Consider the following 19,359-nt stretch of genomic DNA (forward strand, 5'->3'; position numbering starts at 1 on the left):
ATGCAATGTCTGCATATATCACAAAAAGCACATCACAAAGTACCGTTTGTGCAGCATATTGAAAGGTGGTCCTAACCCAGGATGCTGTGGCCAGGGTCACTGGGGGCAGGTGCCAAGTGTAAGCTACCATGAGATGCCACTCACTGCCATTGCAATTCTACCTCTCTACACACTTTGCTAAGCCAGCCAGCAGACCAGAAGGACTCCAAAGGAAAGACTAGATGAGTGGGTAAGCAGCCAGAAGTCAAAAAGCCTGGACAGGCAGATGCGTTGGGCGAATGAGCACGATGAGGGAGGGAGGCACAGAGCTACAATGAAAGGTGAAAGTGAGTACACCATCAGAGGGGAGATTTGCCCCACAAGCCCTTACAGATCATTCTGTTGCATGTTCTATATTACAAAGAGCTGATTTTAAACAATACTTACACTCTGCAATATAACATTTCTTCTCTAGAATTACAGAATTCTTCACTTGGTAGTAGGACAAATTGTTGATTGTTGCTGTAGTATTAATAACCAGCTCTTCACATTTGTCAACTGATTTGTATTCTGATAATTTTGAAAAGATAACACATCAGCCTTTCACCAAAACATTATCAAGAAACAAGTACAGTAATTATATTGCATGGAATACTCCTATGTGTACACAATGGATAGTCAGCGAAATTCCTACATAAGTGTGAGCACAATTTCTGCCAAATTTAGTTCCTGAATTCAAAGGTCATTCTGAGGGATAAGGAGGGAATATAGAAGGATGAGGAAGAGGAGCAGGAAGCTGGTGCCTGAGAACACATCGGTGGGCACCCTATCAGGTATTGCTGTTTTAACTTATTTCTTTCAACTCATGACTCAAGAACTTAAAATGCAATGGTTTTCTGGTAACTATGGAAATTATTAAAACGTCTTCCTGAACCTATGCCATGAGCCATGCAAAATTATTTGGACCCTGTCAGAACCGCCAAAATTCCAAAGGGCCTGTAAAACGGTGTTCTTTTGCCAGGCATACGGCTGATGCCAAAATAAGCAAAAAGGGAGCTCAAGATGCACCCCCCCCCCCATCTCTCTTCCATCACTGGAATCTGGAGCCTGGGCAAGCTCCTATCTGCAAACTTGTCAGAGCACTTTATTTCTCTTGTTGTGATAATTTTATTTACCAATTGTAATGGTTTTAACTATTTATGAACGGGTTTTCATAGATGATTAACTTATCCACATGTTTAACAAACAGGTCAACAAAAAAGCCAAATGAAAGGATAGCCATATAATTATAGCAAAGAGCAGACAAGGCCAAAAAGTGAGCAGGGGACCTACAGGGTAACTTGCAGGGTGGAAAAATTCAAAATCTTAGGGCTAAGCAGCATACCTTAATCAGGCCACAGACCAATGAACCAATTTCCAGGTGGTAGCCTGGCATACAACCTCTAAGGATGGAGGGGCCTGTAGGCTGCCAAAGTTGCTGCCCCCCCTAAAGTGAACAAACAGTTACTCTCAAAGAAGGCACTAGACTCCTGGGCTTATATGCTAGAAGAGCAGACCTCTAACCCATCTGCTGTAGGTAAAGATGGACACCCCATTTCCAAAAAGAAACAAACACAATCTGACTTGCGGAAGGTCTTATTGGGATAAAAAAGATCTCCAAACATCTAAAGTTCTAAACAATGTAACTTTTTCTCTTGGGGGTGTTTAGGATCAGGAAAGAAGGAGGGTAGGACCAGTTTCTCTGACCTATGAAAGTACAAGTTAATCTTCAGGATAAAGGCTGGGCCAGTTTACTGGTGAGAACGTGGATTGGAAGGGAAGTTCCCCTAGGAAATCTTTTCACACGGGGATGGTGAGAAAAACCCTATCTTTTCACAGCTCCTCTAATAGCCAAAATCGCAGCTATCTTCCTCTTGAGAGCACTAGTACTCAGGACCTTGTCAGGACCCACTTGATGAGAGAAGGCTGCCCCCTTTTGCTCTATGGCGGTCTAGCCCTTTCTCTGAACACCATTGCTGGAAAACCTGCCAGATATGGTCATTATTCCTATTTGGACTAGGGTTCCTGTGGCTGCCTCTTCCTGGAAGCTACTGTTTTATGTCTTATGACTGTATTTGAATAGCCTAACTCCCTAAACTGACCATTCAACCTCCAGTTTGTGAGGCTTAACATCTTGGGTTGTGGATGCAGCAGGAATGACCCCTGAAGAAGGCCCTTCCTAACTGGTCAACGTGGCCAAAACAAGGCTGTCAGCATGACTTTTGCTATTAGTTCTATGATCCTCTGAATCACGTTTTGAATTAGCTGAATAGGAGGGAACGCATATCACAGCTGATTCATGTAGTTGCAACTTAGGACATCCATGTCCACTGACCTGGTGCATCTTATCCTATCATGAATCTGGACACATGACAACTGAGCTCTGATGCAAAGAGATTAACCCCTATCGTGCCAAATCTGTGGCCAAACCATCCACTCTGCCTGGTGCAGAGACCTCTGGCTGAGCCAGTCCTCCACAGAGTTGGACATTCCAGCTATGTGAAAAGCATTGAATGACTTGAGATGTGTTTCTGCCCAGTGCAGAATCAATGTTACTTCTGCATTAAGAGAGCTGGATTTTATGCCTCCCTGGAGATTGATGTAGGACTTGGTAGTCATGTCCATGTGAACAAGGACATCCTTCCCGAAGGCTAAAAGACCCAACGTTATCAGTTTAAACGCCAGTAAATTGATGCTCTGCCATATCTCCTCCTGAAACCAGAGGCCTTGTGCCATCCTAGGAGACTGGCACCGTAATCAGCTGAGACCTGCTTGGATCTCTGAGAGGAATCCCTCTAGGTATCTGGGTGGGTGCAGCCAACACTATAACTCCTGAAGGAGACTACCTGGAAGCTCAACGATCTTGTGTCTATTGCGAGTTATCACATCTTGGAAAGGAAGAAGAAGCCTTTGGAAGGGCAAGCATGGAACCTTGCCCAAAAGATAGTTTCCTGTCAAGAAATGAGTATTCCCAGGAGTCTCACCAGAAGCATGACCTCTTATCAAGACTATTTCAAGTCTGGGAAAGGATTTTGTCTCTTCTGTCTTGAGACAGGAAGACCTAATCCTGAATAGTGGCTATGATGACCTCCAGATGAAGCCCCCACTGTGGGCCATGAAGAAGCTCTTTTCCTTGTTGATGACAAAGCCATGGTGTTGCAGACAGGTGAGGATCTTCTCTACATCAGATACTCCTTGCTGAAATGATGCAGACATCATAAGAATGTTGGCCAAACAAGGAAAAATTAAACTGCCCTGGGTTGAGGAGAACTACTGGGGAAACCAGCACTGGTGTGAATACTCTTGAGAGTACCAAATCAGTATATGAAATAAGGCCTCTGACAGATCTATGAAAGGTACAATGTCCTTTTTCTGACTAATGCAGATGATCAAACTGAGAGTTTCTATCCAGAACGATCTCTTCTTTATCTGGCAATTTAATTATTTCAAGTCCAGAATGACCCTCACGTTCCCATTCTTTGGAACAATGAAGAAAACTGAGTAGACCCCCAAAGATTTCTGGCTTTCTGGAACTGGCTCTATGGCACCAATATCCAACAGATGTTTCTATGTGTTATAAATGGACAGGACTTGAATCAGTCTGCTGCAGGGAAAGGTTTGCAGTTCCAGAGAGTAGCCATGTGAGACCATATCCAGAATCCATCGATCACTGACAAACTGTCTCCAATGTTTGGTGGCCATAAGAGTCCTGTAGAAGAGTACTTCTTTTGTACCCTGAGAGGCCTGATTGCTATTCCCTAGTGGAAGAAGAGTTTGAGAAGTCAAGAGTTATGGAAAGCCTGGCCCATTAGAGGACTACGATCCCTGGAGGCACAATCAGTAGATGGAACCTCTTTACATCTCGTAGAGAGGAGAATAAGAATAACTGCTTCCCCCCATACACACCACCCAAAGAACCAGAGCTAGAGAGTGAGCAACATCTGACTCTGTTGTGCAGTCTAGAAGAATCCTGAAAGTTGGAAATGTCTTCTGAAAGAGAGGCTTTGAACTCTCTGCATCGCCTCTTTAATCCAAGCCACTAGATGAGACTGAGAAGAGACCTGTGACTTCTGAATCATGGACTGAGGTGGAAGAAGGAAGATCTAGGCAAGGGGCTTTTCTCTTCCTGGGAAGCCTGCCTGAAGGCCTCTTGAAAATTCCCTAGAGAAAGTTACTGCTGCCTTGCCATGCAGCAATTGGAAGCGCATCAAGAGCCTTAAAGCTGCTGAAGAAGAAAGAAGAAGACTTCTTTTTTTTAGCAGCTGCTGATGCTTCACAGGCCTCTAGAATGACTGGGAAGGCTCCTGGCCTGAAGGCTAGGGTCCCTGTGGCTGTCCCTTCCACTCTAAGGAACAAAAAACGGTGGGGAGGAATGTGTATCAGGAAATCTCCCCCACTGGTTACACTGCAGAAAGGCATTTCCTAGAAAATTATCTCTTCTACTCACAAGGAGGATCATGGGGGAGGGGGTTTGTTGAGTAGCAAACACCCACAGGGACAACTTGAAGCCATTTACCCCTTTGGCCTCAAGTCTCAGTGCCCTAAGCCAGAAGTGTATGTGTTGTGGGGAGAACACAGAAATGAAACACAAAAATGAAAAAGAAGGAGGGGGGAAGGAAATTATTAGAGAAGCACCACCTTACTGCCCCACAGGCAGGGCCAAGACTGAGAGCTTGGGGAGAAGTTCCTCTCCACCATGGGATCTAGATAATCAGTGACCCTGCCTGCCTCCCATACAAGGAGCCTGCCCCACCCTAGGACCACTAGAGAATAACATTTTTGAGACAAAACAGAATAATGGAGAATCTTGGAGCTTCCACTTCCCGGTACACATAAAGATGGTGGGGGGCAGTTCTATGGTATTCTCTAGAGCAATGTTGATTTCAGCACTCACTCTAGCAGGACTTGATAAATCACAATGAGGGGTCTATAGTGCCTTCTCCATTATTTATAAACAAACATAACAATTCTTACCTAGAACTTTAATAAGTAATCCCACAATCTGATGGTTAGTTGCTAAACTGGCACCGACACTAGGATGAATGGACAAATTGGCAATCACTCTTACAAGTTTGATGAGGACATCTTCTGCTTCAGAAGGATGCTTGACATTTTTAAATTCACCACCATCATTGCAAGGTTTACTGTTAGAGTCAATGCCACAATGCGTTTGGAACAGAGCTATCAGGGTATTAATGCTTCCTTGCACCTCAAAAAACTGCTCCCGAGCCTGATTGTTCCTTGCTGTTAGGTTGCCAAGAATAAAAATGACACGAACAACTAAATCCTGTAATTAAAAATAAAATCTTGCTGCAAGTTAGATAATAATTGTGTTTATTTCAGTTGAAATCTTCATTCAAAGTAAAAGGAACAACAAAACAGAACAAAGTTTCAAAGGTTAGCCATACCGGTCTGCAGCTGAAGAGCTAAATTTGAGTCCAGTAACACTGTGGAGAAATGCATTTTTCTTTGTAGGCTTGAACTAAGCAAAACCTCCACCATTAGTTATAAAAGTTTTCTCTCTCTTGGCAAAGTACAAACAGAGGAGGGCAGGGAATCAATTGGTCATCAGATTTACTTACCAAACCTTTAGATATGCAAATATTAGTCCTAGCAGATACAATGAGATGACCAAATTACACACACATCCCTCCAGCTAGACAGATGATAACAAGCAAGGGACATATATTTGGAGGATACAAGGGGCTAGAAAGACTTCAGAAAAAAATGTCCTGGAAACTTCAGGAAAGGCTTCTTTAACCTTACACTACCTGGTCAGTGGGAGGAGAAAGAGAATAAAATGCCTGGGAGAGAACTGGAGGGCCTGATTTTCATATATGGTCATGCTGACCTGCCTTCCCCGCCCCGCCCCAAATTGCCAATGATGCACCTGGAGAGGGTGGGAAGGGGAGGAGCCCCAGGTGGGCATGCACAGCTATGCTTCCCAACTTTATTTTGCACCATCATGTCATTTCTGGGGTTTCTCAATGGTAAAAAAGTTGACAAAGGCTGGTGTAAAGGGACAATCTGAACCAAACACACCCAGCATTACATCCCATGTCATGTGATGGGGCGTACACCCAGATAGTACACCCATCTCTAGACATGGAGATGGGGGAAGGCCAGTGATGCTGGCAGCTCCATACTGGACAGGTAGCACACTCCCCTCTCTCATGCAAGGAACAAGGGACAAACGTGGTTAGGGCTGACTGGCAGCTGACTCTATGGTTCAGCTAGTCACCCATTGTCTTGTAGGATCAAAACTCTATGTAGCAGCACTGGATAGTGTACTTGCAGAGCACTCTCTCACAGGATCAGAGAGCCTCTTGTGGTGCAGAGTGGTAAGGCAGCAGACATGCAGTCTGAAGCTCTGCCCATGAGGCTGGGAGTTCAATCCCAGCAGCCGGCTCAAGGTTGACTCAGCCTTCCATCCTTCCGAGGTCGGTAAAATGAGTACCCAGCTTGCTGGGGGGTAAACGGTAATGACTGGGAAGGCACTGGCAAACCACCCCGTATTGAGTCTGCCATGAAAACGCTGGAGGGCGTCTCCCCAAGGGTCAGACATGACCCAGTGCTGGCACAGGGGATACCTTTACCTTTTTACCTCTCACAGGATCAGTAAATGTCACTAGGGTCCATTCCACACACATTGGGTAATGCAGTTTAAGTGTGCTTTCGCAGTTGGATTTTCCTGTGCAGAACAGGAAAATCTGTTTCTAACATGCATTATCTAACATGCAGAACGGACCCTGGATGGCCACTACATGCAGTTCGGGGGGGGGGGGGACGGGCACTGGAATTTCCTCATAGGAGATCCTGCTGGGGCCCCACAGACATGACTGTAACTAGCAGAGTGTCTGTGCTGTCTTCTATCACTGCACATTTCCACTTGGCATCTCTGCAGGTGGCGATTCTTCAGGGAGACCTATGGGAGCATGTTCAGCCACCAGCTCCAGCCTGACTCCTGGAGCCTCATGCCTTGGGCAGCCTTCTGCCTGACAAGTGCATCCCACTCACACGTAAACTGTACTAGGGACGGCTCAGCTTGCTTGGTGTAATGGTTAGGAGCGTGGACTTCTAATCTGGAGAACCTCCCCTACCTCACAGGGTGTCTGTTGTGGGGAGAGGAAAGGTAAGCTGCTTTGAGACTTCTTCAGGTAAAGAAAAGTGGCATATAAGAACCAACTTTTCTTCTTCCTCCTCCCTGTGGCTCCTGAAGCAGCCTGCAAAGGCACAGGAGCCATTGCAGATAGAGGGTGTTTGGTACCCTGTTCATCAGACCTCATCACAATTTGCTGTTCAATGAACAGCAGAGAGATGTTCTATAACTCTGGCTCTGTCTGTTTCTGAATGGATAAAACCCAGCTCCACGTCCCTCCCTGTCCCGTATCCTCCTTCCCCCCACCTATGGCTTCCTCGTCACATATCTGAGCAGATGGGCTCTGGATGAGAGAAGCTCATGGCGGTTTTGCTGTTGTTGGTCTTTATGGAGAGGAGTCAAGGTTCACTAGCAGAGCATCTGCATGGCATGCAGAAGGTCCCAGGTATATCTCCAGTTTAAAGAATTCAGCAGATAATGTGAGATACCCTTCTCTGCCTAAGACTCTGGAGAACTACTACCTTGGTTGGTGGTCCAAGGTGACGTGTATTTGTTGCCACATGGAGGAATGGTCTCCAGGTACAACATTTCTCCACAGCAATGCTTTTATCTGATAAGCGATGCAACTTGGTGATGCTGACAATAATGGTGGATGAGGGCCAGAGGAGCTGCTCCCAAGTGCTCAGCATTGCAGGGTGATGCACCCCTGCCAAAATGATGGATCTCCAAGTCAGCCCATCAGCTTTATCTTCCTGTTTCTTCTTGCTGTTTGTGGAGGGAAAGCTTCAGCTCCGAAGCTTTTGCCTACCACTGTGGGAATCAAACCAAGAGTCCTAACCATGATATTCTGTGCCTTCCCACTTGGCCACGCCTGTCTTTTCAACATTCCTGGCTCCATATGGCTGGTGGGAATGTCAGGACTACAATGGAGTGCGTGCCGCCTGATGGCATGCCTCCTTTCCATCTGCCTTCTTGGCCCAGTGGTTAGAATGTTAATCATGGATGGTTAGGGCTATGTGTTCAAGCCTGGTATCATGTCCACCCCACCCACCCACCCCCGTTCTACTTTTTCAGGGGAAGGGCATCTGTGGCTTTCATCAGGGATGCATATGTGTGGGCGTCACTTCTGCTGCATTACTTTTGCTGTCAGTCAGACCCTTGGCAGGGACAGAGTAGGCATCCTGTCCACTGGGTGCCTTTCCCTTGTGGCCCCTTGTGGGCTGAGGGGATGTTCAGGCCTCAGGTCTACGTTTGGCTTGCACTGTTACTGCCTCTGTCTACTAGCTCTCCTTGGAAACAGCATGCCAGTTCTCAGATGATCTTTCTACCAGGCAATGACCAGATTCACATCTTCTTAGCTTCAGCTATATTGTGTGCCTGTTAATAACACCTTGGTACCAAGGTTTTGCTCCATTCACTTTTGCCAGCCCTAGGCCGCTACTGTGCGGTAGCTCACCTTGGGAAAAACAGGATTTCTTAAGGAAAAACCTATTGTGGCCAAAAACAGCCCTTATAGTCCGGCCCTTATATGGCTTACTCCTGATTCTTAAACACACATACACAAACACACAAGTGAAAGTCTCTAAGAATAATAATATTCCAAACAACTCTGTGCAAAGTTAATCAACTGTGCTTTAGGTTTCCCTGAACTGTTAATCTAAGTTGAGTCCATTTCAATAATTTACTACTTAGAAATGCGGTCAACCATTTTAAAATTTTATCATATAAATGTATATAAAAGTAGGTCAATGAAAATGGACTTACACACATACAACACCACAGACACATCCGAGGATTAAAATATAAAACAGAGATGGGAAAAAAAACTGACCTGCTTCTTTGGGTGTTTGTTTAGCAGGGCTAAAAATAAGATGTAACATCTGGAGCAATCTGCCAAAGCTGAGCAGCAATCATTGAAGGAAGAAAGTTTGCTACATATTAAAAAAGAAATATGCATGATCAGAACTTTTATTCTTTAGGTTCCTTCTGCCCAAGCTAAATATTTTCCCTCCTAATTTTAAACAAGGTCAATACACATACTGAAATACTACTATACTGTATTCTAGTACAATTCCATATAGATAGGAAATGAAAAATAATGATATAAGCTTCAGTCCTGGTTTGTCTGGTCTCACTACAGCTTGGAAGCTAAGCAGAGTCAGCCCTGGTAAGTACTTGGGTGGGAGACCAGCAGAACGTCTCAGGTTGCTATGTAGAGGAAGGTAACGTCAAACCACCTCTGCTCCTCTCTTACCTTGTAAACTCCATGTTGTGAAAGAAACCGTAAGGCAAGTGTGGTGAGGATCTAGGACCCTGGGGGTTTACAATGACCTATTCACTTCCATTCCACATGGGATCATCCCGGAAGACTTAAACCCTTTTGAACAAAGGACAATCCATTTTGGATCTGACCACCTATTTGCCCTGGAAGCTCAGGGCCAGTACCAGATGCTTGATGGGGGTGAGAGAGTATTTTATATGTCTCTGATAAATATTTGATTACAGCAGCCTCTAGCATCAGAGAAAGAACTCTGTGTGCCATTCATTATGTCAGCTGGTCATGCTTACAGAGAAGGTTGGCTTTGGTCCAATTCCATTAACCGTATCTATCAGGACATTTGAAAATTTCCATGGTTTTCAGTTTTCTGAGTCTACAAGAGGTTGGGTAGGGGTGAAAGATCCTTCCACCTTCTTGTTACTTCAAGGAACTCAGCAAATACTCTGAGGAATCCGCTCCACTACAGGTAATGTGTGTTTAGCCTATTCAGTTTAACTGTAAAGCTTTTCATTTAAACATTGTTGTACTGTCTTGCTGGGTGCCTTTTCCCTGTATTTTATTTTGCCTATTTTCCCCAATTAAAAAAAAATCCAACCACCCTTTTTTGTTTTTTCCACTTCTCTCTTTTATAATAAACCTTTTTTCAAAGACTTTTTTTGGGTTTTGCTGAGTAAACCTTATTCCTCTGGGATATTTCTCTGTGCCTCTTCCCTGCATGCTAGATGGCATAAGTGCTAAATAATTGGTTATATGGAGTTTTCGAGGGTTTGTACCCTCACACTTCATTATTGCTCTAGCACTTCTCAGCAGGTCAGTTTAAATGTTCTCAGGAGGTCCTCAGTGGTGGCAGCTGGTGACCAAATTATTTTCCAGGGAACCCATTCCCTAAAGGAGCTTCCCAGCAAGGAAAGACACCATTCCTCCCTTCCTACTGTAACAGTCTCCATAAGTCATTCAGGACTACGGGGAAATATCAATATTTTCTCACTCCAATACATCTGAACCTGAGAAATTTGCTTATTTTATTTTATTTATTTTTGCACTTACCTACCTGGAAACAGCCACAGTCCATGTGCAGCCAAGTCCTCTTATAAAGGTTCAGAAAGACACACAAATGGGACAATGAGAAAGCAACTCTCACAGACTACAGAGTGTGGCCAGAGTGTCTTTATTTTTCTTGCTATATGAACTGGAGCATATAGAGTTTGAACCACAATACAGAATGGCTGGGCTTCATAGCAGTATCAGTGGAGCCACATTTCCTGGGGAACCCTATGGAACAGCACAGGCTGCAGTGTTGGCATTTCCAATGGGAAAGAGAACTGGTGGAAATCATTTCCTCGCATATTCTTCAGCAAGACTCCCCATTTCTGCTGGAGCTGACTGTATAGCCTACTACATAGTCCCCAATGGTCCCCTGACTGTCAAAAGTAGGCTGTAGGAGGGAGGTGGTGCCATGGGAAGAAGGCATCGGAAGAGGGGGGTCCCGGGGGAGGGGTTTTCCAACTGGTTCCCAAATTTATCTCGGGCCCGGCGCTCATTACATTAAATTAGATCGAGTGCCCTACCCTGAACAAGGAGGGATTACAAGAGAGTATGGTCGCCATCCGGATTGTTATTTTAATGGGGATTTTATCGGGGTTTTATTGTTTTGGAATTTTATGTGTAAACCGCTGCAAGGCTACAGCAAGCGGTGGTATAGGAATTGAATAAATAAATAAATAAAATACGGACACAAAATGATGGCATGCAGTATTTCAAAATCTGTAACTGCAATCATGTATCAACTTCTAAAATGTACGTTTAATGGGTTAAAATAAGTACCTGAATATTCTGGCCACATTGGTACATATGTCTTTGTCATTCATACGTCTCTCCATCATCAGACAAAGTTCTGGAATTGCTTCATAGCTCAAGAGTTTACGCCTTGATTGAGGCAAGTCAACTAAATTCCGCAAAGTAGCAGTTAGCTGTAAGAAAGACATTTAAACATTAATAAATCACGTTGTTATGAATCCCAGGCACTTCTGAAAATTTAACAAGGTTAGGTCTAGCCTAGGAATCTTTTACAGGCTGCCATGTCAATTTTCCCTTTTTTAGGTGATGTAGTGGAATAGGCAGTGGGGCTGGATAGTTCCAGGTACTCTTGGATGAAGGAGACCTATTTCAATCTAGATTGTAGCAGAAGTTCAGGAGAAAGACGGGTTCTTCTAGTTCTCAGACATTGGCAGTACTATAAACTTTAGTTTCCTTCTGGACGGTCTTTGTAGAATGGAAGCAATACCTTATAGTGCTTCTACGCCTACCTTACTAGGAAATGCTAGAAAATGGTACTGGGTGACTGCTGCTGTTCTCCCATGGAGTTTCACAAGGACCTATACTACTTCTCTCATAAAACGACTAGGAGAGACTGTAGCTTTAAGGGGGAGATGTCATCACATCCATTTCTCCTTTCTGCCAGAGACGTGTGTGGTAATTCTTGCCAGAAACACTTCCTGAAATTGGTTGGATGAAGGTAAATAAACTCAAACTTAATCAAGACAAGAAACAGTTGCTTTTGGCGGGTGGTCAGCTGATAAAGGGAAATAGAGGGGGTCATCCTCTCTGTAATTGATCAAGTCTCAGACCGTTTACACACTGGGAACTTCACTGCCCCAGTTCCTGTGCAGGAGCACAAATCGGGGGCGGATGAAGTACACCGGGCCAAATGCTCCCCCATGTGGGTGCAGGAAGAGGTGGGGCAACCTGCCACGACTAAGACTCCGGTCTGCAGCCCGGCATGAAACCTCCAGTGCATAAACAGTCTCACTGAGCTATGTGAGGGCTTCTTTGTCTGGGATATGGCTTAGATGTCATGCTAAATATTTGCCTCGCTTTCTACATTTAAACAGCCCTCTACTATAGTTTTGCTATGCAGCCCTGATTCCCATACCAACAGCAATTCACACTTGACCAGTTCAGAGAACATATAAGGCTTTGAGAAGTGGGGAAAGAGCACATCAACTAAGGTGAATTGCAGATTTTTAAATATACCACATCCCAAAGAATTCTCATTCTAGCCTTTTCTCCTGATATTTATTTTATTCATTAAAAAGATATATCCCACATTTCCTCATGTTTCAAGACTGAGGTTGGGCACAAGCCAAACAAATATGCCAGTCCCCAAACCAAACCATTTATACAGGGGGCCATCACCAGAAGAATGGTGGGGAGAAGATCTCCTGGGAAGAGACTCCCCCCTTTCCTTCTGCTGACCACAGTGAGCCAAAGCCAGCAGAAAGACAGAAGAAAGATACTCCAGGAATGGACTTCACCTCATCCATTTAAACCCTGCTTTCTGCTCCCTGCAACTTTTCATAGTGAGCAGAAAGCAAGGCCATTTAAACCTCTGTTTTCTGTTCCCTGCAGAAAGCAGCAAGGGTGGTTTAAATGACTTGGAGTTAAGTGGCAGGGAGCTCCTGCTTTCTGCTCTTCACAACTCATCACAAGCTACCATGAACTGCCCCAAAGTTTATGGCAGTTTGTCCCAACTGTGCTGTTCATGAATTTCAGTTCACGAACCCCGAACAAGTCACAATTCATGAACTTTCATTTGTCAGCCAGACTATGGTCTTCCTTACTCAAGATCACTTAGATTTCTCTTGCATTGCTCTTTGTAACTTGCCAGAAATACATTTCCATTGCTATGGCATAACAAAGACCCACTAATCTTCATACTGGTTATACTGGGACAATGTTTTATCACAACATTCAACCCAGTGACTAAAATTTGTAAGTTACCAACATTAGGAAAGTTACCAACATTAGGAAAGTTGTAAGTTACCAACATTAGGAAAATCTATACAAAATCATTATTTTGCCGCTCCCCTCCCCCTTTGAGCTTCCACAATCAAAAAATTAAGTGTAGAACGCAGTCTGTTTCAATTTGGGGTAAAGGAAGGAGGATGGCCCAAGTTCAGACCGACAGGATCAACAATGGGGGGAGGGGAGTTTGTTTGTTAGTAATTCTTATTTGTTAGTAATTGTTAGTAATTCTAAACATTTTAGTTGTCTCAGATATTTCATGGAGCATATATTATTTTTTCTCACATTTGTTTCCTTTGCAGATTCTAGAGATGAGAGTAATAAATTGCTGAAGTTATTACAAATGACTATTTACAAATGACTTATTACAAATAATTATTTCCTTATATATAGATATATATTTGCAGTTTTCAGATGCTATAAGAATACAATAGCAAATGCTTAGATTATATCTAAATTTATACTTGCAAAAGTTTTAGTAAAACACTAAACATTGTTATATTTTGTCAATTTCTGAGGTCAAAAGACTCATTAACTGGGCTTTTCAGTATGAAAACTGAATAAAAGGAAGTCAATACAACCACTTGACGGATCATAGTTGTCATTTCAAAGGAGGATCCTTTTTTTAGCTTTAAACATATACGCCAACCCCATAAGAATTCTTCCCAGACACACACAAAAACAAACCCCACCTATTCTCTCTCATAATGGCAGACCACTTCCAAATGATTCGTGTCTTGAAAACCCTACAGCAGGGGTAGTCAAACTGCGGCCCTCCAGATGTCCATGGACTACAATTCCCAGAAGCCCCTGCCAGCATTCGCTGGCAGGGGCTTCTGGGAATTGTAGTCCATGGACATCTGGAGGGCCGCAGTTTGACTACCCCTGCCCTACAGCATCTCCGTAATTCAGCTATGATTGGACAGCACTTGCTGCCACTATTCTCTCTCATATACTTTACTTGTACAAAATGCTGGTACCTGACCTTCTAGCCAAAGGACCCCGAAGTGCTACCAACATCAATGCATTTAATTCTCAACAGCCAAAGCACCAGGATACTGTGGGAAATCACCGCATGGCTCTGGATCATTCAGAAACTCTCTGTCTAACCTAACTCACAGGGCTGTTGCGAAGATAAATGGAAGCAAAGAGAATGAGGAGAGAAGGAAGGAGGAACAAGGGAAAATCTATGGGGGCTTTCAGGGAAGGCATAAAGGAAATGGTGCGGAGAGGGGATATGATGCCTCCCACAAATACTTGTAGGACCCTCCCTTGTTAGTTTAATCCACAAAAACAAAACAGCTGTATAAAAAAAATCCAGCCAACTAAGTTATATTGTATAGTGAAAGGTGCTTCCTATTCTCTACCCACAGCAATTCTATTGTCATATGGATTACATTTAAGGGATACAAGAAGTGGAATTTTGCTCATCAAACAGAACTTTACTATCTCCCTCTCCTGCTGTAGTCCCGTTCCCCTCCATTTCGGCCCTGAAGGTAGGAATAGCACTTGGAGCAGCAGGAAAAGATAGACGAAAGTAAATAAAAGGATCCTGTCTTGTGGATCCAATCCACTGGCATGAAATCACAACCGGTGATCTCATGCTAATACCATAATGCTTTGTTGTTGCATTGATATAACTAAAATAATGCTCTTGGACCCTAAGCAATCCTATACCTTGAGATGTTTACAATCAGGACATGAAAGCAACAGCCCTTCCTGATTGCTCATCCTCCAAATATGGTGCTCTGAAATACACTGCCTCTGAACATGGAAGTATCATGGCTAATAACCGTGGCATCAAATTCCACAAGCTAATTAGGCACCGTGTGACTAAATACTTCCTTTTATCCATCCCAAATTTCCCGCCAACTACTTCACCTCATGACACTGATTTCTAATATGACGACAGAAAGATAAGAAGCTTATCTTATCTACGCTCTTCAGGTTATCTATAAACTGACAACATGCCATTTTTTTCTACTTTTGAACTGAATAGAATCAACAAACTTGGGTTCTTCTAACAGGCACTGTGCTAGCCCTTGGTCATTTTCTGGCTGAACTTGATGAAACTCCTGTCAGGAATACAGTTGTCAGAAGTGACCACAACATTAACATTAATATTTATCGTGGAAGTGATTAATCAGGTGATGCATTATTTACTTACAATATTTATAACCTGTTTTCTCTGTACCAATATTGTCAAGGTGACTCTTCAACCTAAAATGGCACCAACTTTTCTATATGACACCAGTAAAACATATTCCCATTCCCATATGTGCTTCTTCTTCCCCCCCCCCCCCCCACTCTTGCCAATCATAAGGCATGATTTCCCATGTTCCATCACCACAGGTATCTGGCAAAAGTGCTTTCTCATACACTACTGCCGCTACTTAGAGCAGCCATCTCACAGCTCTTTGCTCCACCAATTTTCCATCCCTTTTCTAATTTCCTTTGAAAACTACCTCTCTCTGAGATTGCTCTTATTCCTTAAATAATAGAATAGGTTGAAAAGATACCAACTTTCTCTCTGAATGTGCTATAAGGGTACAGATCAGTCAAAAGGATCAAACTCCCGCTTGTTGGGTCATCTTCAGAGAAACAACAGCCAGTCACATCAGACAAAAATTCAGCTAAAAGCTTGTTGGAAAAGAAAGATGTTACATCCTTTGCAGAAGTTTAATAAGGAGTCAAGCTTTCTCTACTACTTCCTGGAGTGAATGCCAAAGTTCTAAATGTGGATACTGTGATCTCACCTGGCAAACAGAGAGCATTAATAATGCCTGGTAGCCAGTAGGGAAAGAGGTGATCTGTCAGATATATGGGACTCAGGTCATGAAGGGATTTACAGTGAGCACCTTGAACTGAGCTTGTAGGTAAATTGGTAACAGTACTGCTGACACAAGACGGGTGCAATATGGTCATTTCACCCAAGCTCTGGCCACAGGCACGGAGATGTACTGCACTGTACGTGGGGCTGCCTTTGAAGACGTTTCATAAGAGCAGCGGGTAATAAATAAGACAACAGCCAGACCCAGACACTATCAAGGAAAAGGAAAAGAGTCTCCAATGAAGATGTAAATGGGAGGATACATTTCTAAACACCGTAACAACCCATTTCTCGCTGGGAAGGCTTGAATCCAGGCTTTTAATTTGATTAGAGAGGAAAATAATAATCCCATCTATTAGACACAAATCCATTACTCTGGGAACATCAGTATCTTCTACCAGTATCACATCCATCCTTTTTGGGTTCAATTTCAGTTCAACTTCAACTGTTTTCCCATGATTTCAAGATGTTGGTTCAGGATATTCCGCTTAATATTTCTGGTAAGGCCTAGAAGGAGGAGCGTGTCTCATGGCTTAAGTATCACTCAGTGCTTAACATCCACTCAGGTAGCTGTCCGGCTCTTGAGTGCCTCCTCCTCCGACCAGTTTGCCTGTCTGTCGAGGGGCCAGCCAACTGCCTTCCATCCCCCACCCCTGACCATCCCCTCATCCTTCCACTTCCCTCCAAGGCTCAGAGGCTGCAGATCCTTGCTGCATGAGAGCTGCCCCTGCCGGTGAGTTCCCTGCCTGCAGCCTCTCTATGTCCTGGGGGGAGGAAGAGGCTGTCCGCAGAGTTCTTCCACCCCCCCCCCCAATCTAGCACCCATTGTACTCCTGAATGCAATGGGCCTTGTCCCTAATAAGTAAGATAAATAAGAAACAATGTGTTAAGAAGAGCAGAAGTATTGATAAACTGATTTTAATTGTATTTCACTGGCTTCTTGTTTTTTTTGGGGGGGGATTTATTTCGCTTTAAACTGTCTTGGAAAGTTCAGTTAAATAAATAGTCTATGAATAAACTAACTCCTGGATATTTTGTTAGTAAAATACAAAACATTGATAACACCCACTCATGATCTCACATACACATGGTCTCACTCAACAACTTCGTGTAGAAATAATATAGCAGAGGCAGGAGAACTGATCCCTATAGGACTACATATGTAAGTACCCAGGTACGCACTCCAGTGAAAAACTGTCTTTTCAGAGAGACAAAGGTCAAACCACTGAGATAGCCTGTACCCAGAAATACATCTTTGGGATTTTTTAAAAAATGCTGCAATCAATAGAATAATAAACTGCATTAATAAGTGTTTACACATCCAACAGGATCATCACCAAGATATTTCCCTTGTATTTCCCTATAGATATTTCCCTATAGATTGACATACTCCATAGTAACTAATCTAATCTCAATCCCAAACCCAGGTCTGAAGGAAGATAAAAACATTTAAAAAAAAGAAATAACATTCAGGAACACCTGTAAGTTCCTTTGCCAATATTTGCTGATATCTCCAAAACAAACTTACAAAGGTCTAAAATTGATCAGATTGTTCTTATCCAACAGAGATTATTTTTAAAAACAAAGACATACGACTGCCTCTTCTAATAAGAAAGAAAACCTGCCCTATTCCTCAGAGGCATTAATAATGCTAGCTGGCAAGCCAATGAGCTCTTTTTTTCAATTTAACTAGCCATGATGAGCAAGGATCTAACTTGCATGTGCTGACCTCTGCAACATTTCACAACCAACACATTCACCTGAATCAGTGTGAGCAAGTGATTCATGCAGTTTTGACAAGAGATTTCCTCAGTTCCTTATGATGCTCAATTCACTGTTGGTTGTGCCTGGTCTCAACCAAATGCCTGGCGGAGGAGCTCCTTTTTGCAGGCCCTGTGGAACTGTTTAAGCTCCGTCAGGGCCCTGATCTCCTCCGGGAGCTCGTTCCACCAGGTGGGGGCCAGGACAGAGAATGCTCTGGCCCTGGTCGAGACCAGGCGGACTTCTTTAGGGCCAGGGACCATTAGCCGGTTGGTGGCGGTGGAGCGCAGAGCTCTTTTAGGGGCATAGGCAAAGAGGCGGTCCCTCAGGTACACTGGGCCCTGACCGCGAATGGCCTTGAAGGTAATTACCAGGACCGTTAGTCTGATCCAGAATTCAACTGGCAACCACTGCAGTTGGTGGAGAATGGGCCGGATGTGGGACCTCCACGGTGTTGCTGTGAGGATCCTGGCTGCTGCGTTTTGGACCAGCTGTAGTTTCCGGGTCAAGGCTAAGGGCAGGCCTGCGTAGAGTGAGTTACAGAAGTCCAGTCTAGAGGTGACCGTCACATGGATCACTGTGGCTAGGTGTTCCGGGGCCAGGTAGGGCACTAGTAGTTTGGCTTGGTGGAGATGGTGAAATGCCAGCCGCACTACCTTTGTGATCTGGGCTTCCATTGTCAGGGAAGTATCCAGAATCACGCCTAGGTTCCTGGCAGAGTCAGCCGTAGAGAGCTGTACTCCATCCAGGGCAGGCAGGCGCGCTTCCTCGCATGGGCCCTTCCTACCCAGCCACAGGACCTCCGTCTTTGAAGGATTGAGCTTCAGACGACTCTGCTTCAGCCATCTCATCACTGCTTCCAGGCAGCTGGCTAATGCTTCTGGGGGGGAGTCAGGGTGGCCATACTTCATAGGCAGAAGAAAAACTTTGGGGGTTCCACATCATAATGACAAACCATGATCCACAGCTACATGAACAATCTTTGAAAATACTTCTGCTTACTCATAAGCAGTCTCCCTTACCCTCCTCGCTGTTAGAAGGTACATTACACCTTTCATTCAGAAAAACATTCAGAAAAACATAATGACTTCCCACTGGAACCTTAGTCAAAGTTACATTTTGATTACTATATAGAAATCCAAATAAATTAAATAAATAAATAAACCTGTAGTACAATGATCTAAATATGTTTAGATCTATTTCAGCAATACAAATAGAACTTCTTAACTTGTTGAAATAAAAGTTTAATTCTAACCTGGACCAAAAGGTGTCCTGAGCTGCAAAACTGTGCCTCATTTTCATTAATTAAATTAATCTGCTTTGTAAACTGCAGCAGAATTTCAACTGTTCCCTTGTTGACCATCTCATGAATAAGGCTTGTATTCCCAGAAATAAATTTTAGAGCACCAATACAATAGATAAAGGCCTCTGTGTTGGTTTGCATGTCTTCAGCTCTCAGAACTTCCAGCAGAGAATCTACAGAGTTAATCAGAACTATTAATGACAATAATGATGTTAATATTTAATAAATCAAAAGACAATGCTTGATCCAGGTAGCTTAAATGTAAC

At 43.7% G+C, this 19,359-nt stretch overlaps 1 protein-coding gene across 2 annotated transcripts in view; it reads right to left on the minus strand.

Moving 5' to 3' along the window:
- ARMC2 (armadillo repeat containing 2) overlaps positions 1-19,359 on the minus strand; it is a 66,577-nt gene that overhangs the window by 12,187 nt on the left and 35,031 nt on the right. For both annotated transcript variants that reach the window (XM_077302556.1, XM_077302546.1), the window contains 5 exons: positions 19,046-19,266; positions 11,220-11,365; positions 8,949-9,048; positions 4,993-5,305; positions 427-549 (listed from right to left, as the gene is read on the minus strand). In XM_077302556.1, coding sequence (XP_077158671.1) covers positions 427-549; positions 4,993-5,305; positions 8,949-9,048; positions 11,220-11,365; positions 19,046-19,266 — 903 coding nt within the window. The remainder of the gene's footprint in view (positions 1-426; positions 550-4,992; positions 5,306-8,948; positions 9,049-11,219; positions 11,366-19,045; positions 19,267-19,359) is intronic.

This window comes from Paroedura picta, chromosome 1 (assembly GCF_049243985.1).
Source record: "Paroedura picta isolate Pp20150507F chromosome 1, Ppicta_v3.0, whole genome shotgun sequence".
In the NCBI taxonomy this organism is placed as follows: Eukaryota; Metazoa; Chordata; class Lepidosauria; order Squamata; family Gekkonidae; genus Paroedura; species Paroedura picta.